At 39.1% G+C, this 15,865-nt stretch overlaps 1 protein-coding gene across 2 annotated transcripts in view; it reads left to right on the forward strand.

Moving 5' to 3' along the window:
• Window positions 1-15,865, forward strand: part of CREB3L2 (cAMP responsive element binding protein 3 like 2) — a 173,728-nt gene that overhangs the window by 88,849 nt on the left and 69,014 nt on the right. For both annotated transcript variants that reach the window (XM_072652614.1, XM_072652613.1), the window contains exon 2: window positions 7,694-7,910. In XM_072652614.1, coding sequence (XP_072508715.1) covers window positions 7,694-7,910 — 217 coding nt within the window. The remainder of the gene's footprint in view (window positions 1-7,693; window positions 7,911-15,865) is intronic.

The following is a 15,865-nucleotide window of genomic DNA, read 5'->3' on the forward strand; positions in this document are numbered from 1 at the left end:
GTGTTGTTTTTTTCTTTCAAAAGGCTATTTAAAATTTTTTTTCTAAACAGTATTTTGTTTTTTCCAGTCACATATAAGGATAGTTTTCAACATTCATTTTTATAAGATTTTGAGTTCCACGTTTTTCTTCCTCACTTCCTTCCCTCCCACCTCCCTAAAATGGCAAACAATCTGATACAGATTCTACACGTGCAACCATGGAAACATACTGAGAAACATTGTTAAGGATTATGAATTCATGGTGATGTTTTCATTACTAGAGCTGATTAAAAGAAGACAATTCAGAACAGTTAAGTGGGTTAGGGAACTGAATTTGGCTAAAAAGGTAGTGTTTGAGAAAGGGATTTGGGTTTCTGGATTACAATTTAGAATATGAGAATGAGGAGCTCTGGGACAGAGATTATGTGCCCCTAACAAGAAGTAGCAAAAACATAGTTATCTGGAGTCTTGAAGGTCTGATCAGGAAGATTTTTGTCTGAAGATAGTAGTGGTAGAGGAGATTGAAAATTTACTACCATATAGATCTTCTAAACCTGGAACTATAGAGAATAAGATTCAGAAATGTTATATATCTATATATGCATATTTATATATATACATGTACATACACACACACATACACACATATGTAAAATGTTTTGCTCAAGGCTACCCAGCTAATTTAGTGGCAGAGCCAGGACTAAATCTAGTCTCTTGGACTCTGTCATGTTCTTTTCTTTGGATTACAAAGCCTTTGCTGTCCTGTGCATGAAGTGATAAACTTTTCAAAATTCTACACACTTGCTCTAAGGTGTATTTTTCTGTTTGTTTGTTTCACACTTAGCTGGCACTTTTTGAGGCTGATGTTTTCAAGTAGCCTGGGGGGAGGGTGGTGATGGTGGGGAAAATCTTAGTGTAGTTTCAGATCACCTGAAAGAAAAGCTCAGAGTGTCAAAGGTATGAAGTGGTTGAGAAAAATCTTTGAGGACGTCATTACCATGGTGCTGAAAGATTGTTGAAGCATTGCAGAATCTTCCATTGAATGCATTCATACGCTGTCTGGAAAAATGTTGTCTACTCAGACCAGACTACGGGCTTTGGGCAAACACAATTTAGTAAACCATAGATCCTAGATTTAGAACTCTGAAGTCCCTACTTTACAGGTTATCTAGTCCATTTTCCTTATCTAGCATATGGGGAACCATGGGAAAAAAGGGTAGCAAAAGAAAGGACGAGAAAGTTGTGGGAGACAGTATCCAATAAAAGCCAAGAATAATTCAGATGTCTGTGTACAAACATACAAAGAATGGGTCACAAATAGCATAAACTAGAGATCTTAATGTAGGGAGGAAAATTTTACCTTAAAGGTCTCTGAGCCTTAATGGGATGGGAGCCATGACTGCAATAAAGGAACAGAATAGATCAAGGGAGCATTACATTAAGAAGATATACTCATGTGAGAAAGCCAGGAACCTGGGTGGAGAAAGATGCTGGAAAGCATATTTATTTGAGTGAAGTTCAGTGGAGGATGAAATGGAAATGATTGTCGTAGAAGTATGTTACAGACTAGCTGGAGGAGGAATTAGATCCCGAGTTTGAGGACCCAGATCACAAGTTTGGCATGGCGTCATGTGAAAGGGGCACTTCAGTTATCCAGTTGTTTGTTGTAACTCTCTGTCTGCCAAAAACCACAGCAAGCTTACTGGCTTATCATACTGTCTATCTTTTAAAAGGTGGAAGAAGCCATTAGAGGGGCTGCCTTTCTGAACTTGATTCTTACTGACAACGACTAGTTGCTGAAATAATAGCATGATGTTAAATTGTGGGAAAGTGGCCAGCCTGTTATACAGTCCGCAGCATAGAAGGAGAAGACAAATAGGCAGAATCCGCTTCAGCCTAGATTTGGGGAGAGTGGATTTCAACCATTCAGAAAAAGGATAGGTAGGATTCAATTCAATGACCTAATATTCTTCAGAAAAGGTCACATCCTGAGGGATGAGAAGCTCCCAAGAAGTCAAGTATGGAAGACATAGATTACTCCAAATGATGACAAAAGGGGAGAGTCGAGGGGTAATGAAGGTCCTATAAGACTCAAATCAGGAGCTTTAAAGACTGTAATCAGTTGAGACTGATGATAAACAAGGCATTATTTAAAAAACAAAAACAAAACCATCTTTTAAAAGCTAGAGAAGACAAAAGTCGGATTTGGACTGCCTTTTAGGGTGAATGGGATGAGGATAACTGACTCTGGTGAGAAGACTGAGCTATTCAACTTTTTTTTGTTTTCTTTTCCAAGGAAAATGACCTTTGGATTGGGAAGGATGTGTGGAAACCTATTATCTAGCAATTAGACAGTGTTTAATTGCTCTTAATGAGTTCAAGTCCCTAGTTCACCACAAACTTGCTGTTAATGTTTGTCCTTCATTTCTGAAGAAGACCATGACATCAGAGAAATGATGACATGACTTGCACTTGACTTTGTTTTTTTGAGTGAGGGAGGGCTGTGCAGGTCACCAGCCTCACTTCTCCAGAGTCATCTGAATCCAGTGACTAGATATGCATCAGGATGACTGGAGATGGCCCAGGATGCACTGAGAGACCTTCACCCCTTTAGGCCAAGGTCTTTGCAGGTACACACTTATGGTGAGGTAACACCCATTCATTGAAAAGGCCTGTTTATGAACTAGCCAGGGCATGGCCCCTTTAATGAGGCAAAGAAAAAGAAAGACATCAGATTGGGAGGGAAATAGCAACAGTCACTACTGATAATCACTCTTAAGCCAGGAGAGTCCCAGTGGTGTCCTAGCTTCAGAGTGCAGTAGAGTTGCAGTACTGAAAAAAATGGGAAGGCATGATTTTTAAACTGTGATTGGTGAACTTTGAAATGTTTTGGAGAATGGGAATGGTGTCATGGGGTTAGAAGAGTTCAGATGTCCTGATCTTTAAAAAACATGGTGGGGGGAAAGGATAGCAAACTATACCCCAGTGAGGCTAATTTCTGTTCTTGGAAAAATTCTAGAACATTTATTTAAAGGGATAGTTCATGAACATTTAGAAAGAAAAACATTTAACACCAAAAATTAATGTGATTTCAACAAGAACAAATCATGCCAGGCCAAATGTATTTCTTTGACAGGGTAACTAGACTGGTAACTGAGAGGGAATATTGTAGACATAATTCAATTTTAGCAAAGTGTTTGCTGAAAAAATTTCTCTTGCCACCTTTGTGGACAAGATAAGCATAGGCTTGATGACAGGTGAATTCAAAACTGATTTCATGGCTAAAGTCAAAGAATAATTGTTGTAAAGAAGAGAAAGGTCTCTGATGGAGGACCTTAGGGATTTGTTGGCTCTGTGCTTTTTAGCATTTTTATCAATTATTTTGAGGAAGCCTTATTTGTCAGATTTTCAAATGATAGGAATTTGGGAGGAATGACTAACATCTAGATTAAAGTTAGCATTTTAAAAATTTCAGCTACCCACACTTATCAGCCAATTGGATAAAAGGAAGTTAAATATGGATAAATATAACTTATCCATGAGTTAATAATCAGTTTCACAAATATGAAGTGCAGAGAGACTGGACTAGGTAAGAGACTATGAGACAGACCATAGGACCATAGGTAGGTTGTCTTGCTAGATGTCAAATTTCCCTTCGCTGAAGTTTTCAAGGACAGGTGACACAAAGGAGGAGGAATCTTGTTGAAATATAGTCTAGAATAAATGCTATCAGGGATCCTTTCCAGTGCTTAGATGTAGAACTGGAAAGGAATCTAAGAATGTCTACTTCAACCTTCTCATTTTATAGATGAAGAAACTGAGAGTGAGGTACTTTAAGATCACTATCCAAGCCACATTGGTAGTAAATGTAAAAGGTAAGATTAAATTCTAGGTCCTCTGACTTGAATCCAAGGTCCTTTCCACTGTGTTATATTGCCTCTTAGTGGATTACAAGCCCAGTATGACTTGCCAATGTGGCATGGCAGAGCCAAAAATGTCAATGAATTCTTGGGCTATCTTAATAAAGATGGACTATCAAGAACAAGGAGGAAATAGTTCTACTGATGGCGATGGGTTCTGAACCCCTAAAAAGAATGATGAAAGGATTAATAGAGAAGGGCCGGGTGCCCCAGCTGATGGGATGCCAGGGACCTGGGCCACTGGAGAAAGTCTAGGCACTTTTCCTTTTGGGAGTCCAGATCCCTAAGACATGGGGTTCAGATCCCATCCCCATCATTACTACTCTTTGCTCTAGTAAAATCATACCTGGGGAACTGGGTTCAGTTCTGGATGCTTCACTTCAGGAAGAACTTACACTATAGCATATGCTGAAGAGGAGTGGAGAAAGAGTCGTTTGAGCATATGTTAAGGAATTGGGGATGAGTAGTTTAGACAGAGCACATGATAGAAGTCTTTAATTATCTGAAGGGTTCCACATGGAACAGGGATTAGATTTATTCTACTTGGCTGTAAAAGGCTGAATTGGGAGCAGCAGGTGAAAGTTGTAGGAAGCAGGAGATTCACATAGGCCAGCTATAAAGAAAACTTCCAAACAATTAGAGTTGTCCAAAAGCAATATGGATTGTCTTGCTAGATGTCAAATTTCCCTGCAATGGAGGTTTTCAAGAAGAGTCTGGAATAAATGATATCTGAGGTCTCTTCCAATCCTTAGATTCTTTGATTATCCAGAGTAGGAGGAGCATTGAGTTCTCTGCTTTGGGAGTGCCTCTGACTGTAGGCATCTCCTTCCATTTTTCTTGATTGTCCAATGATTAATTATCCAATAATCTTTAATAACATTTATCTACTAACCTAAGAGTTAGAGTGGAACAAACAACGATTCAAGCTAAAGGTACCTTAACTTGACTGAAGGTGGCTTTGGTGGCCAAGATGCATAGGAACTAGGTGCTTTTTTCAAGAGGCCTTTTAAGTTGTATGGTTTGTTTGTCCTTTTTTCTCAAAGAGGACCATGACATCAAGATGATGACATGACTTGCAGTTGACTTTGATTTGAGTGAGAGAGGGCTGTGCAGTGTCACCAATGTCACTTTCTTCTCCTGAGCCATCTGAAGACTGCCCAGGATACAATGTGAGACCCTGGCCTTTTCCGGCTAAGGTCTTATCACATTCTCACTTTGAGTGAGTTACACCCATTCAACGAATAGGCTTCTTTAAGTTACTCAAGGGATGTCCTCTTTAATAAAAAAAAATCAAAATGGGAGGGGAAGACCCTCAGGGTTTCTGGGTAAAAGAGAAACAATTACAATTTAGTTATTACATTTACTCTGTGCTAGGTAGGTGGGGACTTGTCCATTCTATGAACTCCAGAGTGAATTGGGTTTAAGGCTTGATCTTTGAGCAAGAAATGTAGCAAGGGGAGGAGTGGAGGGGGAGAGGAGGGGATGAGCTGCTACTCACAGATTGTGTTTGTCCTTTGTTGAAGAGGACCATGACATCGAGATGATAACAAGACTTGCAGTTGACTTTGATTTGAGTGACAGAAAGCTGTGCAAGGTCACCAACCTCAGTGTTTTTGAAAAGAAACTACCTACAGAAGTGGGTGGATTTGAGGGTGGTTCCAAGTCTTTTGTCTCACACCACTAGAATCTTAGAATGTTCACACTAGAAGGAATCCTAGAAATCATCAAGCCCAACCCTTTCATTTGACAGATGACAAAACTGGAAAGTCAAGAGAATTGGAGTGATTTGCTTTAAGGTGATATAGCTGATTATTGGCAGAGTCAAAACAAAACTCAGAACCCTTAGTTCAGTGATCAAAATTTCTTCTGTACTAGAAAGCCTTTGCTGTCCATGGATGATCGGACAAAAACCTTAAAATTCTCCTGAGCACTTTTCCTCTAGTGCACTTTTTTTTTTTGAATGGGGGTTTCACATATGGCTGATATACTTGGAGGCCTTGCAGAAGGTGTTTCTCTTAGCTTAGAAAAAAAAGACCCAAGTGTCAGAATTATAAAGTGGTTGAGGGTATTTTCATAGAGGAGAAGCTTGAAGTGTTCAAGGTAGAGAAACTCTCTGAGCCATCATTACCATGCTATTGCTAGATGGTTGGAGCATTGCGGAACCTTTCCTTCAAGATATTCACATGTTGTATGGAACAAGACTGGAAGCTTTTTAGAAGGCTAATTTATGAAACCACAAATCTTAGAATTCGAGCTGGAAAAAACTCAAGACATCATCTAGTCTGACTCTCATCTATCTTAAAAATGAGGAACCTGAGATCTAGAAAGGATTAGTGATGAGCTCCAGGTCACACAGAGAGGAAGCGTTAGACTCAGAATTTGAACCCAGGGCTTCCTGACTCCCAGTCCAGCATTTCAACCACGACATGAAATTGTTCCTAATTGTTACAGGGATTCAGAGAATTCTGAGAAGATGAGGGTTGACTAGTACTTATTTTTCATATTGAACTGACTAAATGTCTGGTAACCAATGCAAGGAAGATAGCTTTTCTCATATCCTTTTTATTTTTAAATTGAATGCTTTTTAAAATTTTGAACAATATTGAACATCAGTGCAACCAGTCACACTGAGTAAGTAACCCTTGAAAGTTTAATTACTTAGGACAAATAAAGTACAAAGTAACTGCTTTTCCATCACTCCTTTTAAGTATCTTATGTACAGGATACTTTGTTTAATTTCTCTCATTCAGTTTTTCTCTTATATAGTCATTATAAGTATGTAATCTGTTCTTTTGGCTCTTCTTTTGCCACTTTGAATAATTTTATAAAGGTCTTTCCAGATTTATCTGTATTCCTCATACTTGTTGGTCTTAATGGCATCGTAGGACTTTATTACATTAATGTGCCACAATTTATTTAGCCATCTCCCATATTTTGGAATATTTAGATAATTTTTATTTTTTTTTACAATTACTATTAGCTATTTTGTAAAAAGAAATAAAATTTTAATTAGGGTTAGGTTATAATTCAATCTGTGTTCTAGGCCAGTTGTTTTTTCTATGAGATACTTCATGTTTTCTCTTTTTGACTTTGATTATTTATTAATGTCTCATGAAGTCTTTAGCTTCTGTTGGCCAATTCTAACTTTCAAGGAGTTATTTTCTTCTTAGGTCCCAGAGTGTAAATGGCAGGTCAGAGCTGTGACTAGGAATTTTAGTGCCTGAGAAAAGTAGATTTGGGACCTAAGACCCTTCAAGGGGAAAAGTCTTGGGTTAAAGGAAGAAAAAGATATCAGGATGGCTCCTCTGGGCAGAAAGTCTGGAATACCATGGTTGGAAGGGCTGCTAGGGGAAGAAGGAGGATGGACTGGATGTGAAAAGCTCACTTGAGGTTTAGGAAAATCTCAGTAGCATATCTCAGTATTACCATGAATCCTGAATATCTCTCACAAAAGGAAAAACAATCCTCCCCAATTGGAAAACACTGGGATAGGGAATAGGCAATTCACCAGAGTCTAACCTGTGCCTTTGACCCCTGACTCTTCTTGGAGAAGACAGGAAGATAGAGGGGGCAAACTGGGGGTATAGTATTGGGTCCTGAAAGAAGGGTACTATGTCAACTGGACTCTGAGGGTGGTATCTGGTCTGGTAGGTTAGAGGACTATTGCAGTGAGGAATTGTATACTCCTAATGTAACTGATTTGGGGTAAAGCCCCACTGGCCCACCTGAACTGTGCTTCTGCATGAAGTCACTGATTTATCAGAAACTGAGTTCTACCACCCTTTCTTTTACAGCATTTCACAGAGCTTCTGGATGAGTTTTCCCAGAATGTCCTGGGCCAGCTTTTGAATGACCCCTTCCTCTCTGAGAAGAATGAGATGATGGAGGTGGAGCCATCTCCAGCCTCTCCTGCTCCTCTCATCCAGGCAGAACACAGCTACTCCCTATGTGGAGACTCCCGGCCTCAGTCCCCACTCACACACATCTCTACTGAAGATACTTTCAATGAAGGTAAGGGAAAAGCAGACAAAAGGTGGTTTGGATGGAAATACCTGGAATGTGGTTGGTTTAAGGGATAGTAGTGGTGAGCTGGACTTTCTCGTTGGCTGTGAGCCCTTTCTTTTAGAGACCAGAGGCAATACCTATCTATTTTTGCCATCTGCAGACATTGCTACAGCACCCATTATGTATAAAATGTCAGAGCTAGATTATTCCATAGACATACCAAGAATATATCTAGTAGTCCCAATGATGCTGAGACCTCTAAAATGAAGTGAACTACAGCTAGCCTGTGGTCCCTCTCCTCCTCAAACAGGGAATTTTTTCTTTTTTTCCTTTTTTTTCAATTTATTTATTTATTTTTAGTTTTCAACATTCATTTCCACAAGATTTTGAGTTTCAGATTTTCTCCCCATCTCTCCCCTCTCCTCACCGCAAAACACTGTGCATTCTGATTACCCCTTCTTCCAATCTACCCTCCCTTCTATCACACCCCTCCCTTCCCTTATTCCCATCTTCTCTCTTTCCTTGCATGGCAAGATAGATTTCTCTACCCCATTACCTGTATTTCTTATTTCCCAGTTACATGCAAAACCAATTCTCAACATTTATTCCTAAAACTTTGAATTCTAACTTCTCTCCCTTCCTACCTCCCCACCCATCCCCATTGAGAAGGCAAGCAACTCAATATAGGTTATATATGTGGTTTTGCTAGAGATTATCATAATAGTCGTGTTGTGAAAAACTAACTATATTTCCCTCCATCCTATCCTGTCCCTCGTTTATTCTATTCTCTCTTTTGACCTTATTCCTCCCCGAAAGTGTTTACTTCTAAATTCCCCCCCTCTCATTTGCCCTGCCTTCTATCATCCCCCCTACACCCCACTTATCCTCTTCTCCCCTACTTTCCTGTAGTGTAAGATAGATTTTCATACCAAATTGAGTGTGCATGTTACTCCCTCCTTAAGCCAAATGTGATGAGAGTAAGCTTCACTTTTTCCCTCTCACCTCCCCCTTTTCTCCTCCATTGAAAAAGCTTTTTCTTGCCTTTTTTATGAGAGATAATTTGCCCCATTCCATTTCTCCCTTTCTCCTCCCAATATATTCCTCTCTCACCCCTTAGTTTTATTTTTTTATATATCATTCCTTCCTATCCAACTCACCCTGTGCCCTCTGTCTATATATCTATAAATATACGTGTGTGTGTGTGTGTGGGTGTGTGTATAATCCCTCCAACTACCCAAATACTGAGAAAAGTTTCAAGAGTTACAAATATTATCTTTCCATGTAGGAATGTAAACAGTTCAACTTTAGTAAGTCCCTTATGATTTTTCTTTCCTGCTTACCTTTTTATACTTTTCTTGATTGTTGTGTTTGAAAGTCAAATTTTCTATTCAGCTCTGGTCTTTTCATCAAGAATGCTTGAAAGTCCTCTATTTCATTGAATGACCATTATTTCCCTTGAAGTATTATACTATCAGTTTTGCTGGGTAGGTGATTCTTGGTTTTAATCCCAGCTCCTTTGACTTCTGGAATATCATATTCCAAGCCCTTCAATTCCTTAATGTAGAAGCTGCCAGATCCTGTGTTATCTTGATTGTATTTCCACAATACCTGAATTGTTTCTTTCTAGCTGCTTGAAATATTTTCTCCTTGACCTGGGAACTCTAGAATTTGGCTACAATATTCCTAGGAGTTTTTCTTTTTGAATCTCTTTTAGGAGGTGATCTGTGAATTCTTTCAATTTTTATTTTACCCTCTGATTCCAGAATATCAGGGCAGTTTTCCTTGATAATTTCATGAAAGATGATGTCTAGGCTCTGTTTTTGATCATAGCTTTCAGGTAGTCTCATAATTTTTAAATTGTGTCTCCTGAATCTATTTTCCAGGTCACTTGTTTTTCCAATGAGATATTTCACATTATCTTCAATTTTTTCATTCTTTTGGTTTTGTTTTGTAATTTCTTGGTTGGTCATAAAGTCATTAGCTTCCATCTGCTCCTTAATTTTGAAAGAACTGTTTTCTTCAGTGAGCTTTTGAACCTCCTTTTCCATTTGGCCATTTCTACTCTTCAAAGCATTTTTCTCCTCATTGGCTTTTTGGGCCTCTTTTGCCATTTGAGTTAGTCTATTTTTTAAGGTGTTAATTTCTTCAACTTTTTTGGGGTCTCCTTTAGCAAGTTGTTGGTTTGCTTTTCATGATTTTCTTGCATCTCATTTCTCTTCCCAATTTTTCCTCCACCTCTCTTATTTGATTTTTAAAATTCTTTTTGAGCTCTTCCATGGCCTGAGACTATTGCATTTTTATTTTGGAGACTTTGGATGTAGAAGCCTTGACTTTTAGGTCTTCCTCTGATAGTAAGCATTGTTCTTCCTCATCTGGAAGGATGGAAGAAAATACCTGTTCACCAAGAAAGTAACCTTCTATTGTCTTATTCTTTTTCCCTTTTGGGGGCATTTTCCTAGCCAGTTATTTGACTTTAGAGTTCTTTGTCAAGAGGAGGATATATTCTGGGGACCTGTAAGTTCTCAGTTCCTTCAAGATGTCCCAATCAAGGGAGAAGAGTTACTCCTTTCCTGGCCTGCTCTCTGGTCTGTGAGCAGGATTCCCTCTCCAGAGCCTCCACCAGTTCCACCACGCCAGCCAGCACTCCTCCTCCCAGGGTTGCTACTCAGGGCTGAGGCATAGATCAGCTGCTCAATTCCCCCAGGATCTTTAGGCCAGGGCTCCAACAATGGAAGCTGCTGCTGTCTGGGCCAGGATTAGACACTTTCCCTTCTCTCCCACGTGAAAGAGCTTTCTCACTGACATTTGAAACTGCCTTTGGCGTTTGTGGGTTGAGGAATCTGAAAATCACAGCTGCTGCCCAGTGGCACATTGAAGCCTGCCACAGTCTTGTTCTTGCTGCTGCAGGACCAAAGCTGGGCTGTGCTCAGATCTGTGCCTGGTGTGATATACCTTTCCTGTTGACCTTCCAGGCTGCTTTGGGCTGGAAATCTCTTTCACTCTGTTGTTTTGTGGCTTCTGCTGCTCTAGAATTTGTTTAGAGTTGTTTTTTATAGGTATTTTATGGACTGTGGGAGGAGAGCTTCTAGAGGTGTGTCCTTCTACTCCGCCATCTTCACAATTTTCTCTTTAATACTCTGGGGGCACCCCAGGTTTCTGGCGTAAGAAACAGAACAGCAGCATCTTTCTGTGGCTGACCCTGCCCTGCTGCCCAGACCCACCCTCTCTAAAAACAGAAGATCTGGGATTACAGGGAATGATGATTCATGTGGTCCCATAGTATTAGAAAGAAAGTACTCACTACAATACTCACTAGTGTAAGTTCTAGGGGGAAGTAGCAAGGGACCACAGAGAGAAACATCCTATTCCCTTATCTCCCATCCCTTATGAATATCCCTTTATGAATTCCTGGGATCTTCCAAGAATCTTTATTTAGCTGATCCTCCTGGCTAACTTGTGTAATGGCCTGGGTAGAATGGAGAAAGAGAATGAAAGGGCTATGTCTCAGGGGGTTTTGTGCCTTGGTTCCTCTAGATAAGATCTAAATTCATCATTGTAAGAGCCTATTGGCTCTAGAGTACTTATTTTTTCGAAGGACCATAAGTATTGTATTTTGGAAGGTCTTGTTTATCTTTTGTGTCCCCAATACTTTGAACATAGTGTGACCTTAGTGTTAAATTGGTATAATTGATGAATGTGCTATTCTTGCTTCCTGTATGCACTGGGCAGCATTCCAGCACATGCCTGGCTAGTTAAGGCTGCCGCTTATGTTTCTTGGCAGTCCAGGGATATGACACATTGACTAATTTCCTCAAGTTGAAACACTGTGCCTTTCCAATTCTTTTTCTGAACTCCCTTTCTAGACTTGTCATATCCCTTCAAGTGCTTAGATATCCTGTTCTGTCCTGTTCTTGGCACACCCCAGCTGTTCCTTCTAACAGCATGGTATGGATTGTTGGAAAAAAAACATTCATAATAGTCAGGGATTGTCCAAAAGTATAAATATGGTCAGTTTCTCATTATTAGAGATCTTCACGTGAAAGATGGACAACATCTTGAGGGGAGCAATGTGGTACAGCAGGGCCAACACTAGTCTCAAATCCTGGCTATGCCACTAAATAATTGTATGTCTTTGGGCAAATCACTTCCTCATTCTGGGACGCAGTTTTCTTATGTGTAAAAAAGAAGGATGTGGTTGGATTTAGTGATAATAACTCAAGCAGAATGCTTTCAGGTTTACCAAGCAAGTACTTTTCTTTACCATGACTTGGTGAGATAAATAGTACAAATATTGTTATCCCTTGTTTTTGTTGTTGTGGTTGAGCTGCCTAAGTTGGGGACCCAGCTCATCCTCTCCCTTCTGTCTCGCTCTCTGCTTCCTTGGGATTTACTGGCAAGGTGTCCTTCCTTCCCTCCTTCCTTCCTTCCTTCTTCCCTCCCTCCCTCTCTCCCTCCCTCCCCTTAATGGCTGGCTTAGAGTGATTATCAATAGTAACCGATTTTCTTTTCCTCCCAGTTTGATTTAGTTACTTTTTGCTTTTGTTCATTAAAAGGGCCATTCCCTGAACACTTCTTAAAGAGGCCTATTCACTCAATGGGTGTTACCTCCCCCTAAGTGAGTATATGAAAAGGCCTTGCCTCAAAAGGCCAAAGTCTTTCATTGCATCCTGGGCCATCTCTCCAGTCATCCTGATGACCACTGTATTAATTCTAGGTGAAAGGTATTATAGGCATGAATTTGGGAGATGGCAATTAGAATAGAATGTGGAAGGGATAGATAGGATTCATTGCACTTGATTAGACATGATTTTGCTGGTAGTTTGTATTTTGGTGGGTTTTTTGTATGTATGTGTGTATGTGTAGGGAATTGACTTCTCTTTGCATATATTATAGTTTCCCAGTAGAATATAAGCTCTGTCAGGGAAGGGATCCTCTAACACATGTACTTGTATCCCAAATGCCCAGCACAGTGCCTTGTACATATTAAACAATACTCATTGATTTGATTGGATGGATTAGATCATGGAGTCATAGGACCTTGAACTAGAAGGGGTGTCAGAGGCCATCTAGTCCAACCTATTAATTTTTAAAGTTGAGGAAACTGAGATCCAGAGGGCTTAAGGAATTTAACTGAGGTCACACAGGTAATTCCATAGACAGGATCTGAACCTGGGTCTTCTGTTTCCAAATCCGGTGTTCTCTCTATTATACTGATATTGCCTCTCCTGGATAATAGTTCAGATTGAAGATCTTGGTTTAATTCTTACCTTTGGCACTGAATTGTCGCATGACTCTAAGCAAGTCTCTAAACAGGGCTTCAGTCACTTCTGTAAGACCCATCTACTTACTAAACCATAGATGAATTGAGATCTCCCTATATAGAGGAAATTCTTATAGTGAGAATTTTATTCCTATATTTCTACGCTGATGAAATCATAGGTCTTAAGCATTTTTGTGCATGTGTATGAATATAAATACACATACATACATACATAAAAGCTTGTCTTTTCTATTGTATTGTTAGGCTCTCTGAGAATAGGAAGCGGATCTTCCAACTATTCCCCCCATCTTATACCCTAGTGTGATACTGGGCATTAACAAATGGAAAATTGTTGACTTCAATAAAAACATATTGAAGAACTGGATGCATGAGAGTGGGACTGCTGTTATACTAGGAGGCAGCTAAGTGGCAAAATTAGCACTAGGCCTGGGGTCACCAAGACCTAGGTTCAAATTCAGCTTCTAATATTAGCCATGCGACCTTGGGTAAATCTCTTAACTTTTTTGCCTCAGTTTGCTCATCTTTAAAATGAAGATAATAAAAAAAGCTATCTACCTCCCAGGATTGTTGTGAGAATCAAACGAAATAATTTTTATAACATGCTTAGCACGATGCTTCACACATAGGCATTTTTATGTTTTATTTGGCATAGGTAATGCCTAGGAAAATTCATGATTTAATTCAACAAATATTTATTAACTTCCTACTGCAGGGTACTCTGTTAAGTACTAGGAGTAAAAGGCACTGTTCTAACCCTCAAGCTGTTTACATTTTGCTGCAGTTTAGGCTGTTATTTAGAATTCAGGTTCAGGGGACCATAACTAAAGCTTCAAAGCTCTCATTTTCTTCTGCTCTGGGGCTATTGTGTATTTTAGGTTTGCTAAGTCTGAATGCTGTATGAAATTTATCAAGGGAATTTAGCTGAATGTATGCAGTCAGTCTATTCTAGTAACTGTGTGTTCATGTGTGAGTTAAATCTTATCAGGAGTCAGTCGATTCTCTTACAGGAAAAGTCTCACATCATTGGCACATGCCATTCGGTTCCAAGTAGGTGTCCTCTTCCACCTAGGATTCTTACGGGGGAGTGCTAAGGGGTGACAAATTTTATTGATTATTTGCAGAAAACAGGTTCAACATGTAAAATATTGATATAATTTATTCCTGAGCATAGAATAGTGGAAAGAGGATTGGACTGAGAGGCAGATCCTGCATCAGACATTGGTGGAAACTGATGGGAATTGTAATAATATTTACATCAAGTACCTCATGGGTTTCTTGTGAGCAAAGCACTTGGCAAACCTTAAAAACATTATTAAATCTGAGTTGTTATTTCTATAACTCACTGCTGCCTAGAATCCCAGATGCTGCATATGTGGAATAGAAACTAGCCTTTTACTTCTCTATAAGCTTGCCTACTTATTGGAATCAAGAGAATAAGGCATAAAGAGAAGAGCTGAGAATGTATTAAGTAAATTAGATAGTGTGATATAATGATGGAGAAAGTCTGCCCAGGAGGCTAGAGGCCCCTTGTTGCACTCCTCACATGAACCAATAATTTTTTTGTGCCTTTACATGGATAATTATTTGAAAGGGGGAAAATCCCATCACATCTTGATGCCCCAATTTACTTTCTTATAAAATTACTGAAAATACCTTTTCTTTCTTTCCTTTTGGGATTGGAACTGGTAAGTAGGCTTTGGATAGGATAGCGCTTTACTGCCTCCTCTAGAATTTAGGAGTTCACATCTGAATGGTATATTTGGACCTGAATCTGTTAGAAGAAATAAGTACTAATCATTCAAGAATTTACTGCTTTTTGTTTGGGTTTATTAGGTCTTCCTTGTATTCAGACCATCTTTTTTTCATGCTGTCATGCCCTAATCAGACCCACAGGGAATCTTTCATTCTTAATGTGAAAAACTTGGCATGCAGGTGGTGGTACCTCCTTTTGGGGAGCTCAGCATTCTCAGCATTGCTATAATAATCATCATGCCTTCCTTCTCTTTTCCGCTAGAAGGAACTGGAGTGCACGCTGGCAAACATTTCAGGTATAGAAGACAATATGTCAAATCACACATCTACTGGTGAATTCTGTGTATTAGTCTTGAGAATAAAAACTGAGCATGAAGGAATGAGGAATGTAGGTCTCCACCAGATTAGACACATATTTTCCTAACCTTGACTTTATTTAGAAGCTATTTCCTCTCCATTCTCTACCCCCATTTCCAGGCTTCATTTCATCAGGAGTCAGTTGCAGCTCAGTGATGTGATGATGCATTACTGCATATTTGAAATCAATAAGCATTTATTAAGCACCTACTATATATGCCAGTTTGTTTGAAGTTTAGTTCAGTTTTGACTTTTACTCAGTATTGAACAGTTAACATTTATAAGTTATAAAATAACACCTTGGTTAGGTTACTTTTCCATTTGGGGCCTCAGTTTGCAAAATAATTGGTTTGGTCTAGATGGCTTTTAAAGTTCTTCATTTCTAGATTATATTTACTTATTTTTTTATTATACATTATATGTTCATATTACGTAATATTCCTGGTCTTTAAATGATTTATAATTTTAAAAATTATCTGGTCTAAAAAAACCTTATTACAATACCAACAAACTTAATTGTAGGGGGAAAAATTCTGATAAAAGCAACAGAGTAAGTGTTTTGGAAAATTGG

This window comes from Notamacropus eugenii, chromosome 3 (assembly GCF_028372415.1).
Source record: "Notamacropus eugenii isolate mMacEug1 chromosome 3, mMacEug1.pri_v2, whole genome shotgun sequence".
NCBI lineage: Eukaryota > Metazoa > Chordata > Mammalia > Diprotodontia > Macropodidae > Notamacropus > Notamacropus eugenii.